At 40.8% G+C, this 20,892-nt stretch overlaps 1 protein-coding gene across 10 annotated transcripts in view; it reads right to left on the reverse strand.

The window, feature by feature from the left end:
- PGGHG (protein-glucosylgalactosylhydroxylysine glucosidase) overlaps positions 1-20,892 on the reverse strand; it is a 60,140-nt gene that overhangs the window by 4,731 nt on the left and 34,517 nt on the right. For 6 of the 10 annotated variants that reach the window (XM_078863519.1, XM_078863516.1, XM_078863517.1 and 3 more), the window contains 6 exons: positions 16,596-16,732; positions 14,324-14,457; positions 10,958-11,053; positions 5,363-5,460; positions 3,087-3,298; positions 26-1,774 (listed from right to left, as the gene is read on the reverse strand). In XM_078863519.1, coding sequence (XP_078719645.1) covers positions 1,722-1,774; positions 3,087-3,298; positions 5,363-5,460; positions 10,958-11,053; positions 14,324-14,457; positions 16,596-16,732 — 730 coding nt within the window. In that variant the 3' untranslated portion in view covers positions 26-1,721. Of the gene's footprint in view, positions 1-25; positions 1,775-3,086; positions 3,299-5,362; positions 5,461-10,957; positions 11,054-14,323; positions 14,458-16,595; positions 16,733-20,892 lie in introns of those variants that run through there. The other 4 variants (XM_078863521.1, XM_078863525.1, XM_078863523.1 and 1 more) reach the window with 3 other exon arrangements.

Below are 20,892 nucleotides of genomic sequence, written 5' to 3' on the forward strand. Positions count from 1 at the left end.
GGGTCGAGAGAAAAATGGCGCCACTCAGTAAGGAACTTACTGGATTGATATTACCACATGACCACTATGGTAGTTATTTGAACGAAAGAGGCATTACCATCGATGCTGATTTAGAGAAGAATAATTTAAAGTTTGCAGAAAACATTCTAGCCGAAATTTGGTCACAGTTGATGGTCGATAATTTTCCGACAGTGGCTGAATACATCGAGCCAAACGAGTCTGAGCTCCAGAAACAAAACCTCTTGTTCGTCGATAAAAATCTATGCTTAGCGATAGGATTTGCAAGAAAAGTCACACATACTTCTCGCGTCGTTAGTCATGCTACGCAACCACTTTGTAACACACAAACATGAATCAATTATTATTCTGCCCAAACGCATCAGGCCACAGAGAGTCGCTGCACGTCGGCAACGTGAACTAATGGTTGCAAACGAAGAAAATGTAAAGAGTGCAGATTGGATAGACGAAGAGCTTGATCTGAATGGAATATCCATTCCACAGGATGAAGAGATCCATACTCTCCCTATTTATTCCATGAAGGAGCATTTTGCTTCTCCATGGGAGAATGGAGAAGCGTACATTTTATAAAAAATATATGATTGCTATGAAACATTTTTAGTCTAATGATTCTACCAGGGCTTTTCATTCTGTGGAATGAATGTGATTTTTATAATTGTGCTCCCCATTTTGCTTCGTTCTACGACAAAGTTTCAAGTATTTTTTACAGTTATAACTACTTTTAATATTTGATAATTATAATATAATTTCAATATCATATTCTGAACATCTGCAAGTGAATTTTATGCTAAATTTCAGCTTTCGAACGCCTCCTTTTTAATACATGTTTTCTCCTACAACATCAGAGTGCAGCGCCACATTAAATACGCACTACAATGACAATAGTTTAAAGTTATTTGAAGTATGTTTTATTTTCAAAATGGAAATATGGTTTTGGGGGGGGGGGGCAAATCTTTGTGATGTCATATTTGAGGGGGGTCTGACTTTTCGTGACGCCGTGTGATGAGGGGGGGAGGGGGGTGTCAAAAATCGGCCAAAATCGCGTGACGTCACTTAAAGCTTTCATGACTGCAGGAATTCATATTATTTGGGTCTTTCGGTAAAGCCCACGTAGATAGAAAACTAATAAAAAAATATCCCGACGTTTCAATCGCAACACAAGCTATCGTCATCAGGTGAAAAAATATATAGCGGGAGAGCTGGTGAAGCAGGATGACAATTGCTTGTGTTGCAACCGAAACGACGTGTTTTCGTTTCTTTTATATATTTTTCTATCGACGTGGCTTTACCGAAAGACCCAAAGAATATAATTGATATAATATATCAATTTAAACATCTAAATTACATGGTATTCAATGTTAAACAGTAATCTACATTTTTGTAAAAAATAACACAAAGAAGATTGTGGCACAATGGATACATTTTCCATATTGTACACACATAAATGTAATCCTCCCATAAAAACATGAGGTGAGATACGATGTAAAGCTCTTTGAGTTGCAGAGGCATTTAAGCACCATATAAATTCAAGCATTATACTGTTATGATTGTAACTTTGCAACCAGTGCAAGGCATGGGACAAAATCATATTGACTTGAACTTATATACCAAGATCACATCCAATGCCTTCTTCAAGGCATGTTTGTCATAGGAATGACAAGTGTACTTTGTCATAAAAACATAAATGTTCATGAATTATAATCTCAATGCAACATCTGAATTCTTCCAGGAGACGTCGGGAAGGTGACTGGCTTTTCTGAAACACATCAAAGGTGGCTACGTTGGAATCTCTCACGCAGCACATTCAGAAAAAAAACATACATTTCATGAACATATTAGCATTTACTTCATAAACTCAAGTCTTTGGACTTACATTTATTCATATCAATGAAAAGTTATTTAGTAATTCATTCATAAAACAATAATGCGGATGAATGAGACCGAGGATAAGACAATTCACAAGCAAGGAGAGTTGCCCTCTGATCATGTCAATTATTCCTGGGTTATGTTATCTGAACTGTGGTGGTTTGGGTTCCACACCGCCTCACCAGAACGAGCCACAAGTTCTAAAGCTTGCTTTCTCATATGTGATGTGGAATCGTCATTAAAATCCAATCGACTTCAACTGAATCTGCATTAAAATGAATGGGGAGTCTATGGATGGACAATGGAGATTCTGGAATATTCACCTAACATGTAAGTTGTGGCAAACTCACTTATTATCTGCGCTTGTCCATAGGTTTGACTGCAAATGTACGTCATTCATTCTATTGTCTGGTCTCATGTGTGGATACCATGGAAGTATCAGCCAATTAAACCCATTATTTAATGACACTCTCTCATGTGTGGATACGAGATAAATGCGTGGCCAAAAACAGATAATAGGATAATCCTCCCAATATTAGCAGAAATCAGAGGGCTATTATACTTTAGAAACTATGAAAAACTGCCCCAATTGCACTGTCGCTGGAGAGACAGAGTGAGTCATGCCCTTGTGATGATACACGAAGTGGGCAATGTCACCCATTTTTAACATGCAACGACTGCTCTGTATTTGAGGTGGACAGATAAGTGTGATTCCCCACAAACCCAAACACCAATGGTAAAGTAATGGGGGCTGTGCTCCAGTGTGGGATTTCGTTTCTGGCCACAACAACAGTTGGGAAGTTAATGCCAAACGGTCATCTGATTTATCTGTACATCACTTGAAATCCTTGGGTAACAATAAATTGTGAGTTTAAAGACTGCCGTGAATAAAATAAACGGTTGAATGGTCAAAAATAATGTATTATCAGACTTTGACTTTACACACTGCTAAATGCATTTAACGCTGCCTATGATAATGAAATGTATTTTTTACAATACTTTGGTAATGGCTTGAATCTGTGGTCAGCTTAATATAGATATCTATTGTGAACTAATGAACCTTTTTAAAATGATGAGAAAAAATGGCGAAACATGACGAAAAAGTGTGCATTCTATATAAACGGGGTGTGCCGAGTAAAAGATGAAGGAGATAGTTATCTAAGATGTGAAGATATATCTGTTGCAGAATAGTGTGGCCTTACTCAGGAGCAGAGGGAAGACTTTCTCGGTGCTGCTCACCACCACCTCCAGTTCTGTGTGTGAAGCTTCGTCTATTGCAGTCACCGTCAGCACCACATTGGCTACTGTTGCAGAAAACTTAATTTTGTTGCCCAGGTAAGTCAAGCCAGTCACCACACCCTCTGAAACGTTGTCGGGAATATTCGGGTTGAATTTTAAACCTTCCTTTGTTATCCTAGACAGCAAAATAAAATGAGAGTATTTAAAAGTCAAAATTATATCATTTCTAACGAGCTTGATGTTGCTGATAATTGAGAAATGGAGTAAAATGAGATGTTCATTCTGGTCTAGAATCACTACTTAATATGTAAATATAAACTTAGCATGTTAAATGCTACCACTGCAGTTTTAAATATGCATAACACAGAGCCTTGAATATGTTTTACAATTTCCATGAATGAGTCCAAATATAACTTTAATTACAATCGAAATTCATCTTCCACCCGCATCTGCTGTCGATTAATAGACTTTTTTTTATTCACCTTGAATGTCACTCATAAGAAATGCACTCGATTAAATTATGTGCTATACAGAAGGCCTACTGCATATCCTTTGAAGGCAGTGGTTTGTGACAAAGTGTTATTATGTTATTTGTGTTTTTGCAACACTGCCAATGCAGTAGCACTGATTTTTTTTTATTGTACTAGGTTAGGCTTCTGATCTCAATTATTCTCTTATTTATAAGTGTGTGACTTGGGCATGCATTACTAGCCAATTAAGGTCTGGGTTCGCGAACACAAAGTGGATTTGAAACACGGCAGAACCAACTCCACGGCGGTGGCGGATCATTGTTTCAACGCTGTGGGCACACGCGGTGACATTGTTGTCTCCGAGACCAAGGTGCTCTGCAAACCCTCGGGCCACCTTCAGAGATTTGTTCATGAAGCCATCCTGATATACAAACACAGACAAAACTTCAATCGAGAATATGGATTCAGATTGAGCAATCATTGGAATGATGTGATAAACCACGTCAAGTTTTAACTGCTATAATTTTCACTCACCCACTCGGTTGTCGTCGTCCTCACTCACCCACCCGGTTGTCGTCGTCCTCACTCACCCACCCGGTTGTTGTCGTCCGATTACGACTTGTACTACAAGTCCATTTACTTGCTAATTTCTCTAGCCCACCCGTCCATGCACGCCACAAACCCTCCCCCCCCTCTCCACCCGATGCTAGCCCCGTCCCTGCACACCACAAACCCTCCCCCCTCTGAACTCCCACAGCCAAACTCCTTCCAACCCCCCTTGCCTCTCCCCTCCCGTGCCTATATAAAGCCACAACAGCAGATCATTTTTTCACACCTGAAGACGGACGCTTGTGTTGCGACCGAAACGTCGTGTTTTTTTTATCTACGTGACTTTACCGAAAGAACCAGAGAGTAAGGTCCACAATTGTCTTTGAGTTGTGCGCCTTTTGGCGTCATCTGGTCCAACCCATGTGAGACTAGGCTCTAAGGAAAGCTGTCTCGGGTGTGGACCAATCAACTTCAAGGACAGTGCACATTATCAGAGTTATGTTCTTTTGTTTGTATTATGACTGCAGGTATTGCGGTCTATGCAAACATGACTCCTTGTAAAAAGGTGTCAGTTTTGTTGCCAGATAGAAGGGTAAAAAACCAATTATCATATTTTTACTGGCAAATGAGGTTCCCATAGTGTAGATGCTTGCCCCGAGCTCTCATACTCTGATGGTGCATTGTCTTTGAGTTGTGCGCCTTTTGGCGTCATCTGGTCCAACCCATGTGAGACTAGGCTCTAAGGAAAGCTGTCTCGGGTGTGGACCAATCAACTTCAAGGACAGTGCACATTATCAGAGTTATGTTCTTTTGTTTGTATTATGACTGCAGGTATTGCGGTCTATGCAAACATGACTCCTTGTAAAAAGGTGTCAGTTTTGTTGCCAGATAGAAGGGTAAAACACCAATTGCACATGACTGTCAGTTTAACCTGTATTTAATAAATTACCATATATTTTATAAACAATACTACGGTTACTATTCATCTGTCAAATATTATTTATAAACTAAAATAATGTAGATTATTACACCTGCAAATCGCTGATGTTGCAAGCCTATGTAAACATGGGATTTTCTTCCCTTGTTTGGTGAGTTTGTGCCCATGGATGTACCTTGCTTAAGATACGAGTCATACGTGCAACACGGTGCACATCTCCAAAGGAAGCGCGAGAGCTCGAATAACATCTGCCAGCGAAGTGTGTAACGTGCAAGACATGTACCTTATTCCAAAGTATCCAAAGAGGTTTGCCTGCAGGAATCCTCCGATTCCTGTGAGGAAATTCACAGCTCCAGAGCCATCCGGGTTTTCACTCCACACCTGCACTTTCCAAAGAAAAATCCCATAAACGTTAAAGGCGTTAAACCAATGCCCACACTGAATCATTATGGTCAGCATTATCAATCTACGTCTGAATGAAGACATCCCCTCATTGTTTCCATCCGTCATGCTTCTGTGATGCCACAAATCTATCTGGCTCCTGCACAAAAGCCGATCTTCATTGCTCTATCTTCATTTCCTCTCATGCAATACCAAGTATACACCTCTGCACGCTTCCTTCGGTACACCTCTGCTTTCATTCTACATGCTTTCTCAAGGATCCATGTTCATGATCCGTATATTATAGAAAGTAATATACAACACGGTAAAACCAATACCTCTGCCATGGCCGATCATTGTTATAACGCAGTGGGCTCGCACGATATTGTTTTTTCCGAGACCAAGGTACACTGCAAACCTTCGGGCTACCATGAAAGATTTGTCCATGAAGCCATCCAGATATATAAACACAGAGACAATTTCAACCGAGAAGATGGGTATAAGCTGAGCAATCATTGGAAGGACGTTATTAACCAAATAAATTCGTAACTTGCTGTGGTGCTTCCATCCTTCCTGCTGTTTGGCTGTGATCTCTGACTCTCTTCAGTTGCATTGTCCTGTTGGGTGCCTCTGCATTAACGGGCTGGGGTCTCACTAACATGGCCACCTCTGCTCCCTTAGCATCGAGGTATCGATGGTTCTGGCTGTGTGATGGGCTGTTTGTCTCACTGGCGCGACCACCGTTGCGGTGGTTCTCTTGCGTGAACGCGCTTGCCTCACGCAGTTGGCAGCGCCGCAGCTTGTGTTACACATAGACATGGCATTAACTTGCTAATCCTGTTAATCTCCCTGCCTAATCTCTCCCATCAACATCTTGCTAATCTTCCATTAACACTGCTGTTGTGCGATATGCAGGGACGATACTCTTATGCGGCGACGGAAGCTCATTTCATGCTAATCTCTCTCCGGAAGCTCCCCCATTAACACAACTGACGTCCTTTCGTCCGGGGATGGAATTCCTTTCCAGCTCAGACCCCGCCTGGTTGCCCTTCGCCACATATTTAACCTCTTGTTGTAACCGCTCTCTCTTGCTTGTTCAGCAGTTCCACTGCCGGATTATTTTTTCCGCCCGCTTGTGTTGCGATCGAAACGTCGTGATATATTATTTTTTATTACATTTTTCTACCTACGTGACTTTATCGAAAGAACCAAAGAGTATGAATGCTAATATAATGCTGACTAAACACTTACATTTTTTTATGCACATTGCTATGTTGCTGTTCATGACTAAGTAAAACAAAAATAACTCCATTCTATTCTTATCGACCTCTTTATTTCAACATTTTTAACCTGGTCCACCTTCAATTACTGTCCTTGGCATGGATGTGCATGTATGCTGAATTTCTATAAATACCACACGTAACCAACTGTGATAATCGGTGGTGCATACTCTGTGTTTCCAGTTTTGTTCGTATTACTTTTTTTAGCAGCACTTTGCAGCCTTTTTTTTTATTAAGTTCAATCAATTTCTGTCATTTATGGCAAAAGTTACGAAGAATAATGTCATCAGCAAATCTGAGATAATAAATACTTTCATTATTTATCTCTACGCTTTTATTTATACTATTGTATTTTTAGAAAGTATCCTCCAGTGTAGTGGTTTTTTGCTGTTTCTGGAAGAGCCCCGAGGGTAAGAAAGTCTCCTAGTTCCACCAAATGGGGTTTGGCCAGGAGACGTCATAGACGCCTGTCCCAATGGGGCCTCCGGCACAAGCTTATTAATTACAATTTTCCCTCGTGGTTTAGCGGTAATTAATTGAAGGTGGAGGGTTTACCAGCCCCTCGCACCCATCCAGAGCCCCCATTTGCCTGCTGTGGTGGTCACAAACGCCATGAGGGGAAAGGCCGGAATTGGCCCTCCCGCCACAGCACTGACCACGACAGGCGTTGCCTGTCCGGCATCACAGACTCACACACACAACGCCCGACACAAATATGGACTCACACACACAGACATCGACTTTAGATACACACACATGGAGTTACACATACACATCGACGCAGACACGCACATGGACTCACACGCACACATGGACTTAGACACATACATTATTTTTTTCAAATTTAGTAACCTAATTTTTTAATATTAGTTGTACACGCACACACATTGACTAACACATACATATGGACTGACACACACAAACACATGGACTTACACACACACATACATCGACCCACACACACATCAACTTGCACACACACACAGCGACTAACACACACACACACATCGACTTACACACACACATATATGGACTTACACACTTCGACTCACACACACAAATAGACCCCCCCCACACACACACATAGACTTGCACACACACACACACAAACGTACACACACATTGACTTACACACACACAGACATCGAATCACATACATCGATTTCGACGAACACACAATTGATTTTTTAATATCACTTATACACACACAAAAAACAGACAAAGATGCCCCATATAGCCTTAATAGGCTGTAGGGGTAAGTGCTGTTAGCGAGCACCGATGAAGGCTGGAACGGTATATGAGGGGGTGGGTGGCCAGCACCACGCCCGACCGCCTTTGTCTCCCTAGTGGTGATGTTTAACCACACCAGGTACAGTAGAACCTCTGGTCACGACCATAATTCGTTCCATAACTTTGGTCGCAACCCGATTTGGTCGTGACTCGAACCTAATTTCCCCATTGGATTGTATGTAAATACGATTAATCCGTTCCAGACTCCTACGAACTGTATATAAATATTGTTTTTTAAAGATTTTTAAGCACAAAAATAGTTAATTATGCCATAGAATTCTGAGTGTAATAGTAAACTAAATGTAAAAACATTGAATAACACTGAGAAAACCTTGAACAACAGAGAAAACTAACATTGCCGCGTCAAGGTTTAGAATCGTTCAACAAGATGATTGTTTCGTCTGCTACATCAGTCGGTCGATTCTGAGAGAGAGAATATTCGTATGAGCAATTCATGTTTCTATTGAAAGTAAGTTAACAGTAATATTTGGGTACAGTATTGTTTTTGGAAGCATTCACCGTAATATCGTATGAACGTTTACTTCACCGCATCATCGTATGAATGATGCGAGAAGAGATTAACAGGTTCTTATGTTAGTGATTTACGTACTCAGCGCTTTCGCTCTCTAAATTACGGTTTGAATGAGGGGGGAGGGGTATGACTACACTCACAAAATTAATATCTTACTAAGCGAGACTGACTGAGCATAGCGGTTACACGTGGATCGCTGTTGTTTGTAAACAAACGACAGGAAATTTGGCGCTTAAAAAAAAGTGGCGCGGAAGGGGAAATCGGCCGCGGCCGTGTTTGATCGCCATCCGAGTTTTTGTTCGTGACCAGATTTTAAAAAATAGTGAATTTTTTGGTCGCAACCCGATTTGGTCGTGGTCAGAAGCGTTCGTGACCAGAGGTTCTACTGTACTCATTTGAGGCTGAGCCCACCTAGGGGAGGCCCAGGACCGGTTCAGATAATCGTCACTGGTGTTGGCCGTGAGTGGGAATCGAACCCGTGTCGCCGGGTTCATAGTGCAGCGCGCTAACCGCTACACTATCGCTCCCCACACACACACATCGACTCACACATACACGCGACTGACACAGACACATATCGACTCACGCACACACACATCGACTCACGCACACACACATCGACTCACACACACACATTTACGCAGACACGCACATCGACTCACACGCACACATTGACTTAGACACACATTATTATCTAAAAATTTAGTAAGGTATTTGTGAAATATTAATTGTGCACACACACACCACACACACATTGACTAACACACACACACATCGACTGACACCACAACAGTGGGCATGCACTGCTGTAGTTAAAGCAAAAACCACCAGAGTCAGTATGCACTGCTGTAGTGAAAGCAGGTCCTACAAAAGTTGGTATGCACTGCTGTAGTCATAGCAGGTACCACCACAGTCGGTATGCACTGGTGCAGTGATAGTAGGTACCACCAGTCGGTATGCATAGCTGTAATAATAGCAGCTACCACCACAGTCGGTATGCACTGCTGTCGTGATAGCCTGGTACAACCAGTCGGTATGCACTCCTGTCGTGAAAGCAGCTACCATAAAAGTCGGTATGCACGGCTGTCGTTGAAACAAGTACCACCAGAGTCACTATGCACTGCTGTAGTGAAAGCAGGTCCTACCAAAGTTGGTATGCACTGCTATAGTCATACCAGGTACAACCACAGTCGGTATGCACTGCTGTAGTCATAACAGGTACCACCACAGTCGGTATGCACTGCTGTAGTGATAGCAGGTACCACCACAGTCGGTATGCACTGCTGTAGTCTTAGCAGGTACCACCACAGTCGGTATGCACTGCTGTAGTCATAGCAGGTACCACCAGTCGGTATGCAATGCTGTAGTCATAGCAGGTACCACCACAGTCGGTATGCACTGCTGCAGTGATAGCAGGTACCACCACAGTCGGTATGCACTGCTGTAGTCATAGCAGGTACCACCAGTCGGTATGCAATGCTGTAGTCATAGCAGGTACCACCACAGTCGGTATGCACTGCTGCAGTGATAGCAGGTACCACCACAGTCACTATGCACTGCTGTAGTGATAGTAGATACTGCTATCGAGTTGGTAGATACTGCTATATAGAGTTAGCAGATACTAAAACAGTTAGTATGTACCACTACGGTCAGTAAATACTGCTACAGTCAGTACATACAGTACTACTAAATCTAGATTTGAAGCTTTCGTGACTGCAAGGATTCATAACCTAAGAATATACATACTACTATACAGTCAGTAGCTACTACTGGCTCAGTGGATGCTACTGTACAGTCAGGAGATACAACTACAGAGTCAATAGATACTACTTGCTCTGTTGTATATAGGGTGTGTCGGTATATATACCTACGCGGGGGTAAATATATATTTTGAGGTGGGGGGGTCGACAATTTTCGGTAACCTTTTAGATCAACCATTTACCCCCCACTTTCTATAACTTTTTAGACTTCTGCAAGCCTCTTATAATTTTGTTAGTGGAGAAATGGATAAACGGCCCACCGGGCTTTCACAATAACTTAGTATCTGTGTATGTATATGTAAGGTTTTTAAGAGAAGTTTTGAAATGTATTTTTCGCCCGGGCAACGCCGGGTACTTCCTGCTAGTATTATATAATTTTTACATTTAAGGCAGCATCATTGATGAATGTGTAAAGGGTTTGTTTGGTTATTTGTAAGTGTGCACCACTTCCAACGCAATTTCACCAAAAATAATGTATCATAGCATATTAACATACATGTATATTACCACTTGCATTAAAAGTTGCACTTGGAAAGTACTGGAATGCCCGGATGCTGCTGACGAAAAGGGAGTTTAAGTGACTGTGGTTATCTGTGGCTCCCATGGGAAGCAGCCCAGAATTTTGCTCAGGTTACCTTGAAGGGCTCGTGAATGTTCTGATAGCACCTCGTAATCATCTTCTTGGCCTTTTCGGAATCATTCATTTCAAGCCACCCCACTGCAAACATACTCTGTGTGCAACAACGACACATTGCAACATAAACAAATTCACATACATCGACATAAATTAAATCTCTACTTACAACACTTACAGTCATAAGTGTTTTATATATACATTTTTTGACAGTATCTAATGAATGCAAAGCTGATAATACGTGATGTGTGTTAAGACACATTTCCACATCTGCGATTTGCATTTGATTGAGACATTTAGTAATGGCTCATGTATTACTATTATATTTTCAAACTCTTTGCAGATAATGATTTGAGCTTTAATTAGATTCAACTGTCAATGCTTTTCCTATTCTTTGGTTCTTTCGGTAAAGTCACGTAGATAGAAAAATAAAGTGAATAAAAATAATAAAATAAAAATCCTGGTTCTTAATTTGATTGAGTGTACTGGCAGTCTATAATGTAGACTGTAGCAATGGTTAAAAAGCTGGGTGAGTGTACTGGCAGTCTATAATGTAGACTGTGGCCTGGTTCCTAACCTCGGTGAGCATATTGGCAGTCTATAATGTAGACTGTAGCCTGGTTTTAAGCTTGGCGAGCGTATTGGCAGTCTATAATGTAGACTGTAGCCTGGTTCTTAACCTGAGTGAGCATACTGGCAGTCTATAATGTAGACTTATTCTTTGGTTCTTTCGGTAATAAGAAAAAAATTTAAACCACTACATTTCGATCGCAACACAAGCGGTCATCATCAAGGAAAGGGGGGTTAGCCTCTGAAGGCAAACTGTTTATAAAGGTTTAAAATGGGTGTAGCCCAAGTGTCAGCAGCATGAGCGGGGCAGCTAATGTTAATGTAACTGATGGTAGTCGTGGGCCACGACGGCGTCCACCAATTAAAGGGCTGCCAGGTAAAGGTTTAACATGGGCGTAGCTCAGGTGTAGCAGCATAGGCGGGGCAGCTAATGTTAATGTAAGTGATGGTAGTAGTAGTAAACGTAATTACCGAAAGAACCAAAGAATAAGTCTACATTATAGACTGCCAGTACTATCACCGAGGTTAGGAACCAGGCTACAGTCTACATTACAGACTGCCAGTACACTCACCAAACTTAATAACCATTGCTACAGTCTACATTATAGACTGTCAGTACACTCACCAAACGTAATAACCATTGCTACAGTCTACATTATAGAATGCCAGTACACTCACTCAGATTAAGAACCAGGATGTTATTTTTATTATTTTTATTCACTTTATTTTTATTATTTTTTCTCTATCTGACTTTACCGAAAGAACCAAAGAATATTAATTCCTGCAGTCTCTAAAGTTTTAAGTCAAAATGTCAATGCTCTTGTTTCTCATCGAATATTGCAAGGACTCCTGAAACATAATCTTATTAGGCCTCACGTGTCTGGGTTTTAAAAACATTTTACAATGTCCCAGGCACATTTTAGACAAATAACAATGCAATAGAGCATTAATCTACACCGGTAAATGGATGAATACTGCAATCGTTAGTTTTCCCACATGTTTGTCTCTCTCTATGTATCTCTGTGATATCTGTCTGCTTATATGTCTGTCTATATGTCTCTGATTTCGATTTAAAGCTTTCGTGACTGCAGGGATTCATCTTCTTGGTTCTTTCGGTAAAGCCACGTAGAAGGAAAATAATAAAAATAAAACATAATAAAATAATTCTCACGACGTTTCGGCCACAACGCAAGCAGCTGTCTTCAGGTGGAGAACAGGTCTGTCGAGAAGGCAGAGTCTGAATGGCACGCCCCAGGCTTGGAGCGACTATTTATGCTGGGATGGAGGGGTCGAAGAGCGTCTTGACAAAATAATTTGCATATCAAGAGGAATTCAGCATATTTATGGGAAATGCAGATATGCGATTAGTACTACTTGTGAAATGCGTAGGAGGTTTGGCGAGGGGTTTAAAGTCATTATGCCCATGCATTATGCAGGATTAGCAGTATCAAAGGGAGGGAGTAAGAATAGAATTAATAAAGGCAAGGAATGTTAATAATATGGCGCCGCAGCAACTAATATGCTTATAGACTATACATTGTAATATTACACTATGTATTATTCTACCCACCCAACTGTATACCACACTGCTATATATTCACTATAAAATTACGATACTATATATTACCTTATACATTGTATTAAACATTACACTGTAATACTATTTATTATTATACAATATGAAAGGTACTAAGAGGAAGCAACGAAATATGTCAATGGGAGAGTAGTGGTGGGAAGCTCGCAGCGGAGCAAAGAATCCATTCCCTGCGGAGTGCATATCAAGAGGACCATGGACTTTCAGACCGCAGTCCACTCACTGACATTGACTATATATCTTGTATTCTCCGCAAGGAATGGATTCTTTGCTCCGCTGCAAGCTTCCCCTCACCACTCTCCCATTGACATATTTCGTTGCTTCCTCTTAGTACCTTTCACGCGACGGTCAATGGTATAGTGTATAGCATATTGTATAATAATAAATAGTATTAAAATGTAATGGTTAATACAATGTATAAGGCAATATATTGTATCGTAATTGTATAGTGAATATATAGCAGTGTGGTATACAGTTGGGTGGGTAGAATAATACAGTGTAATATTACAATGTATAGTCTATAAGCATATTAGTTGCTGCGGCGCCATATTATTAACATTCCTTCCCTTTATTAATTCTAACCTTACTCCCTCCCTTTGATACTGCTAATCCTGCATAATGCACGGGCATAATAACTTTAAACCCCCCGCCCAAACTCCTACGCATTTCACAAGTAGTACTAATCGCATATCTGCATTTCCCATAAATATGCTAAATTCCTCTTGATATGCAAATTATTTTGTCAAGACGTTCTTCGCCCCTCCATCCCAGCATAAATAGTCGCTCCAAGCCTGGGGCGTGCCATTTAGACTCTGCCTTCTCGACAGACCTGTTCTCCACCTTAAGACCTTCTACGTGACTTTATATGTCTCTGGTTCTGTTTCATCTCTCTCTCAAATTTAGCATTCTCAGGAAGAACGTAATCAACCGACTCTCTGTTGTATTACATTACATTTCTAAGTATACTAGATTTGTGTTTCGATTTCATTTATACCTGATGATGATTGCTTGTGTTGCAATCGAAACGTCGTATGCTAGTATTTAATTTATTATTTTATCTTTATACGTGACTTTACCGAAAGAACCAAAGAGTATATGTATAGTATTGTGTTTAATTGCCAAGGCAACTATGTTTTGAAACATACCTACATATTTAATAACAAACCACTCATGGAAAGTTAATTTCTGCAAGTTTAATCGTACCCAGGTCATGGCAGGCCCATCATGGTCTGTCACTTCCTCGTAAAATTCCAGGTCGTTCTTCCTCATCTGTGCGCTCATGGGAAACCCCAAAGGGAAGCCAAGGAGGATCACATCGGCTTGCTTCACTGACTCACCTGAGAGTCAAAACACCAGGAAACAACCGTGAGCGTGCCTCCGTGTGAAAACGATACTGAAGTTGTTAAAGCCCTGCCATGTTACACGAAACAAAGACAAAGATCCCTTGTATATCCTTAACAGACTGTTGGGGCAAGTGGTGGTAGCGAGCAACTATGATGGCCGGCATGGTACACAAGGGGGTGGGTGGCCAGGACCACGCCCGACCGCCTCTGTCTTCCCAGTGGTGATGTTTACACACTGTACCAAATACTCATTTGACGCTGAGTCGACCTAGGAGAGGAGGATCAAGACCGGTTCAGATAATCGTCACTGGTGTTGGCCGTGAGCGGGAATCGAACTCGGGACACTGGGTTTGTAGTGCAGTGCGCTAACCGCTACATTGCCGTTCCCCACAAAGACCCCTGTATAGCCTGAACAGACTGTTGGGGCAAGTGCTGTTAGCGATCACCTATGAAGGTCGGCACAGCACACGAGCCGGGTGGGTGGCCAGCACCACCTACACCTCCATATGTTTAAATGGACTCATGTAGGAGTCGCAAGAGCTAGGTTTAAAGAAGCATCTTCTGGATTTCGAGAAAACACTGGGTTTTCAAGATTAAACACATTTTTAAAACCTAGCTTTCACATCTGAAGACAAATTTGTCAACTTTATTTGAAGCTGTTTTACACACGACCATTGATTGCTATTTATTTATATCTCAATGGAAAGTGCTTTTCAGACATTCAAAATTGATGTCTCGATGGTAAGATCATAATCTTTTTTAAACGTTTAATCAGAATATTATTTTGTTCACCTTGAACTTACATTTTTTGTATATTATTATTGCTATATTTTTTCATAAGTTTTCTGTGCAACGCTATGTGTGAGGAAAGCAATCTGATTGATAGATGTATAATTGGACAAAGAAAAACAATTATTGCTGAAATGAACATTTAGACATTGGTGCTCATCTCTTGTTTGCAACCCTGAGCAAGTGGTGGAAACTCCAGATTCTTATGGCTGGGGTGAAACTATCATTAGGACAACCACGGTTGACTTTCCCACAAGTTGGTACTCATTTATTGACCCCCAGGCAGATGAAGGGCTGAGTCAACCCCCAGCCAGGATTTAAACACTCAACCTTCTGATTGCGAGCCGCTCGCTTTTGCGCAGTGGTAGTAAACAAAACATAAAACTAATGTTCTTTCACAAATAAGCATAAGTTGCTAAACATGTCGAAAGGACCCTAAAAAAGTGTGATCACAGGTGAGAATGGGCAACCTCAGATTATAGACCAGGCTGTGTAGAGCGGTAGTGAACACATTAAACTTCATAGGGCCATAACAGCCAGAAAGTGTTGCACAATTGAAACGTATCAAGAAAAAACACAATTTAAGCATCTTCTTGGTTCTTTCAGTAAAGTCACGTAGAAGGGAAGTAATAAAATAATAAAAATAAACATAATAAAATAATTCTCACGACGTTTCGGCCACAACGCAAGCAGCCGTCCTCAGGTGAAGAACGGGTATGTCAGAAAGACAGCGTCTGAATGAACACCACCAGGCTTGGCAGCGTATATTTAAGCTGGGTTGGAAGGGGAAGAGCGCCCCGACAAAGGAATTTGCATATCAAGAGGAATCTAGCATACCCATGGGAAATGCAGGTATGCGACCAGTACCACTTATGCCCGTGCAATATGCAGGATTAGCAGCATGGGTATGCTAGATTCCTCTTGATATGCGAATTCCTTTGTCGGGGCGCTCTTCCCCTTCCAACCCAGCTTAAATATACGCTGCCAAGCCTGGTATTCATTCAGACGCTGTCTTTCTGACAGACCTGTTCTTCACCTGAGGACGGTTGCTTGCGTTGTGGCCGAAACGTCGTGAGAATTATTTAATTATGTTTTATTTTTATTATTTTATTACTTCCCTTCTACGTGACTTTACCGAAAGAACCAAGAAGATGAATCCCTGCAGTCACGAAAGCTTTAAATCGACAATTTAAGCACGTTATCTGGGTTTGCCACTTGGATAAGAGGTGTCAAATTAATTGATAAACTCGGACAATATAATCCACATCGCAATAGCATCTCCCCTGGTTTTCAACAAAGATTGACGAATGCCTCTAATACTGAAAACAGTTTGGATGTTTTACCAAGATTGTATCCATCATACTCTGGGTGGTAGTTTTTCTCGTGGTCGATGGGAATTTTTAGTTTGCTTGAAATGTCTTTCCATTTCGGAGGGACGGGAACTTTCAGTAGTTCTCCAAGATCCGAGGCAAAGTCAAGGCTGTGGCAAAATGGAAATAAAAATTACAATCGGCACGTACATTATCACTCATGGTCCACCATAAATTGCATCCACTGCACAAACCATGGCAGATGCACAAATGGAAAATGTAAAACTCTGCGGTGTGGGACTGTGTTCATCAAGAATGTACAACGTATAACGCTGAAATGCCCTATCCACAAACGTGGAGACATCACAGCAATACACTCCACGGCTCCTGGCACGGTTATCTGACTTGACCACCTAAATGTTAAATTGTAGTTGTTGCTCTGCATCTACATCAGCCATAAAAATAATAAGAAGACTCAGAAACAAAGTTGAAGTGGTTTCTCGGTCAACTGAACATGGTGCTCAGGTTCCAGAACCACTCAGGTTCCGGTGAGTTGTAACTCCACAGCTGATAACACCTGTTATGCATGATTACCCATCCAATCACTACCAAGCACAACTCTGCTTCGCATCAGATACGATCCGGTGGATTCCGAGCAATTTGGTAATAGGTGGTCCATTATCAACATACTAAATTTAAAATGCTGACTGGATTGTGTAAATACTCTTAGTTCTTTCGGTAAAGTCACGTAGGTAAAAAATAAAATAAAAATTAATAAAAATAAAACAATAAAAATCACGACGTTTCGGAGGCAACACAAGCTTCCGTCTTCAGGTGAAACCGTCACAGCAAAATATCTGTACCTTATATAGTGCCTTCTGGCTACCATCAAAGGTTTGTACACGAAGCCATTCAGATATACAAACACAGACATAATTTCAACCGTGATGATGGGTACAAACTTAGTAATCATTGGACAGATGTTATCAACCATGCAAAAAAATATTTAATTACACATTTTTGGACCATCTTATCTGACAGGCACTATTTTACTTCACCGAGTATTAACATCCCTAACGTTTAACAGTACTCTTTATTGTCAGCCAACACTGGTATAAACATGGGCATTTCCGCTCCTTTTCTATTATGTACCTCCACAGTTACTTGCGCAACACGTCTCTGACCACGAGTCCATTCATCCCACAGTGACTTGCGCACAACCAGCATAACAAAGAGCGGCTTAATCGTATCTAATTCATTTACCCACCCAGCAGTATAACAAAAGCAGTAATTGACCACTTCACAACTCCTCCTCCCCCGCTGCCCTTCCTGGCTCCTCCCCCCTTAACCACTATATAAGGTACAGATATTTTGCTGTGACGGTTTCACCTGAAGACGGAAGCTTGTGTTGCCTCCGAAACGTCGTGATTTCTATTGTTTCATTTTTATTAATTTTTATTTTATTTTTTACCTACGTGACTTTACCGAAAGAACTAAGAGTATGAATCCTTGCAGTCACGAAAGCTTCAAATCTAGAATTAAATGGATTGTGTAAACTTGATTTGGAGCTTTTGTGACTGCAATAATTAATTGTGTAATTTAAGGTAATTTCAGGGAGTAGAAATAGATGGGACTAACAACTTACAAATTAAGCTTTAAATGAAACTATCACAATACATTGGGAATATTTTACCCATAAGCAAGAGTACAGTCCACAATTAACCCCAATTCACAATTTGTTGACAAGCTCACAAACGTTCAGTACGAAATTATTCTGCAGTAATTCACCCCTTTGGCATTCGCTTTTGAAATAAAACAGATATTTTCAATACAATTTGGATAAATAAAGGATCTAAAAGTGATTGTGTTTGTTTTGTTGAATATCATTTGTTTCTTCCTTAAATTTTGTTCATAAAATGTAGTAATGTTTTTTTGCCAGTCCCCTATTCTTGTAACATGTATAGAATGTACCGATACTTGCTGTTTGTAATGCGACACATGAAACAATGATTGTAACGAAGATGTGTACCGTACAACATTTGTACCGTCAAAGGATGCCCATGAAATAAAGCCTAACAGCTCATTGGGCACCTACGACTGAAATAAGACAAATATACAAATATGTGACCGTATCTCAAGACGCTGCACAAATACGAGACACGTGCTCATCTCGAGTTTGGCCTCTCTGTGTGCTGTGAAGGGCCATTGCCTGACACATCCCCTATAATATACTTTTGAAGGTAGTGTTACTGATGCATGTGAGTTTATTTATTTATAATTGTGCACCAATGCATTATCACCAAACAATGTTTGAGTTTGAAGAGTTTTTTTTATTTTTTGGCAGCAGTATATGTTAGGTAGAATCACTGGCGAGAAAGGGAAATAAGATTATGCTATGGTAGAATAGTCTAGGAAGACACTTTATAGAGATAGTTATATGCAAAAGAGAAAATAAATGTATTGAATGTGGACTTGAATCGGTCTTAGCAGTGTAGATGGCCATTGCACAGGAATTCCAGTCACCAGTGTTCTTCCTATTGAACAAAGGTAGATGAAGGGTTTTGACAGAATACCTTTGTTGTTGTTTAAGTGGAGATCAGGAAGGAGTAGAGTGAGATGAAAGGGTACAGGTAGGCAGGGGTGAGTCCATGGAGGATTTTGAAGACAGTAAAGGCAATCAATTTTTTTTTTAATCCTTTATATTAAGTTCGCTTGCGTGCTTGCTTGCTTGCTTACGACCGTGCAAATCTTTCGGTCGTTTTTTAACCCACTTCCCGTGATCCAATCGAGCTGACATTTTGCACACAGACTCGTTGTGCGTGACAATTAATTTTCGTGAATTTTTTTTTCCTAAATTTTACACTGTTTAGGGAAAAACAATTAAATACTTAATTACTAATTGCTTAATGGTGGCAGACAATCATCTGACCCATAGATGGCAGCCATCTCAAGCCAGATGACGAGAGGACTCTAGCCGCCACGCATATAAAGGATTTATAGTGAAAAACTTTGTTTTTACGGGTTAATTTTTTAAAGTGCTAATATCACCCTCAATAAATTCGGCATCAGTACACATTACAACAGAATGGGAGCGGTACAGGAGGCACGGAGCAACAGGATTGAGAACAGAAACCTGTCACGCATTTTAGCGGCTAACACTGACTGAGCAGAATCAATTGCAACCGCGCGCAAAATAAAGTGCAACCGTGAGCAGCGAATAACATAAGACAGGTAAGTAGTAAATAACATAAGCAAATAAAACAAATAAAAAGTAAAGAAACAGTTTTTACTTAATGTTAGACTTCATGGGAAGGCAAGTCTGATTAGGTGTCTTACACAGACCACGGAATTGACCACAACATTCTTGAGTTGATACAGAGTTGAATTAGGAGCCAGAGGGATATGAGTATGGTGGTGATGCGAATCGATAAGTGGCATGCTGTAGAATTAGTCTTGAGAAAAGCAAGTTTCAGGGGAGTATAGACACACGAATGCATGGTTATATGTCTCAACAAAAGATGTGGATTCGGGAGCTGTTGCACCAAGCGGAGGTGTGAGATCCTGCAAAGTTGAGATGTTGCAAGAGACAAAACTTGGGGATTGATGACAACTCCAGGGTTCGACGTGCTCAAAGCCAGCAAGATGTCAAGAGTTTAGGAGGTGCATGCTCAAATTAGAATCTGTATTGAGTGCACAGTTTTATACTTCAAGGTTTGTACACTTAATGTTAATGGGGTCCCACTAATACCAAAAAGTGCCATGAAGCACCTCAATAATTACCACAAAGTATCGCAAAGTACCACAAAGTACTGAAATAATTACCTCGAATTATGTTTTGTGTCTGTTATTTATTAAAAATGCATTGTTGTTCATGATATTCAAGTATTGTGGTACTACGTGGTAATTTCTGGTGCTATTTAGTATTAAGTTGCACTTTGTGGTACATTGTAGTAATTAATAGGATCAGTTTAACACGTAGGCTTTTGCGACCAATATTATTCATAATAAAGGTTTTTGGGTTAGATCGCGTTATTTATAAATGTGTCGCAACCCTCCACCACCCGACACGGCCCATCAGTAAAAAATATGTCACGTTGACAAAAGACAAATAGTCCTCGCCGAGCTTACATTTACAAGCAAATATCTCTCTTCTACTCGCTCCTACATGAACATTAGCTGCCCTGCCCATCTCTAAACCTTTGTAGAGGAGTAGAGGAGAGTGGTGGCGTCGTGTGCGCTGTCCGGTGCGATGACATCACGGGACGTGGGGTCGCACGCGCTGGGCAGTGCACGTGATGTCACGTCTCCTAGGGTATTTAAGGGATACCCC

Source organism: Lampetra fluviatilis, chromosome 16, assembly GCF_964198595.1.
Source record: "Lampetra fluviatilis chromosome 16, kcLamFluv1.1, whole genome shotgun sequence".
In the NCBI taxonomy this organism is placed as follows: domain Eukaryota; kingdom Metazoa; phylum Chordata; class Hyperoartia; order Petromyzontiformes; family Petromyzontidae; genus Lampetra; species Lampetra fluviatilis.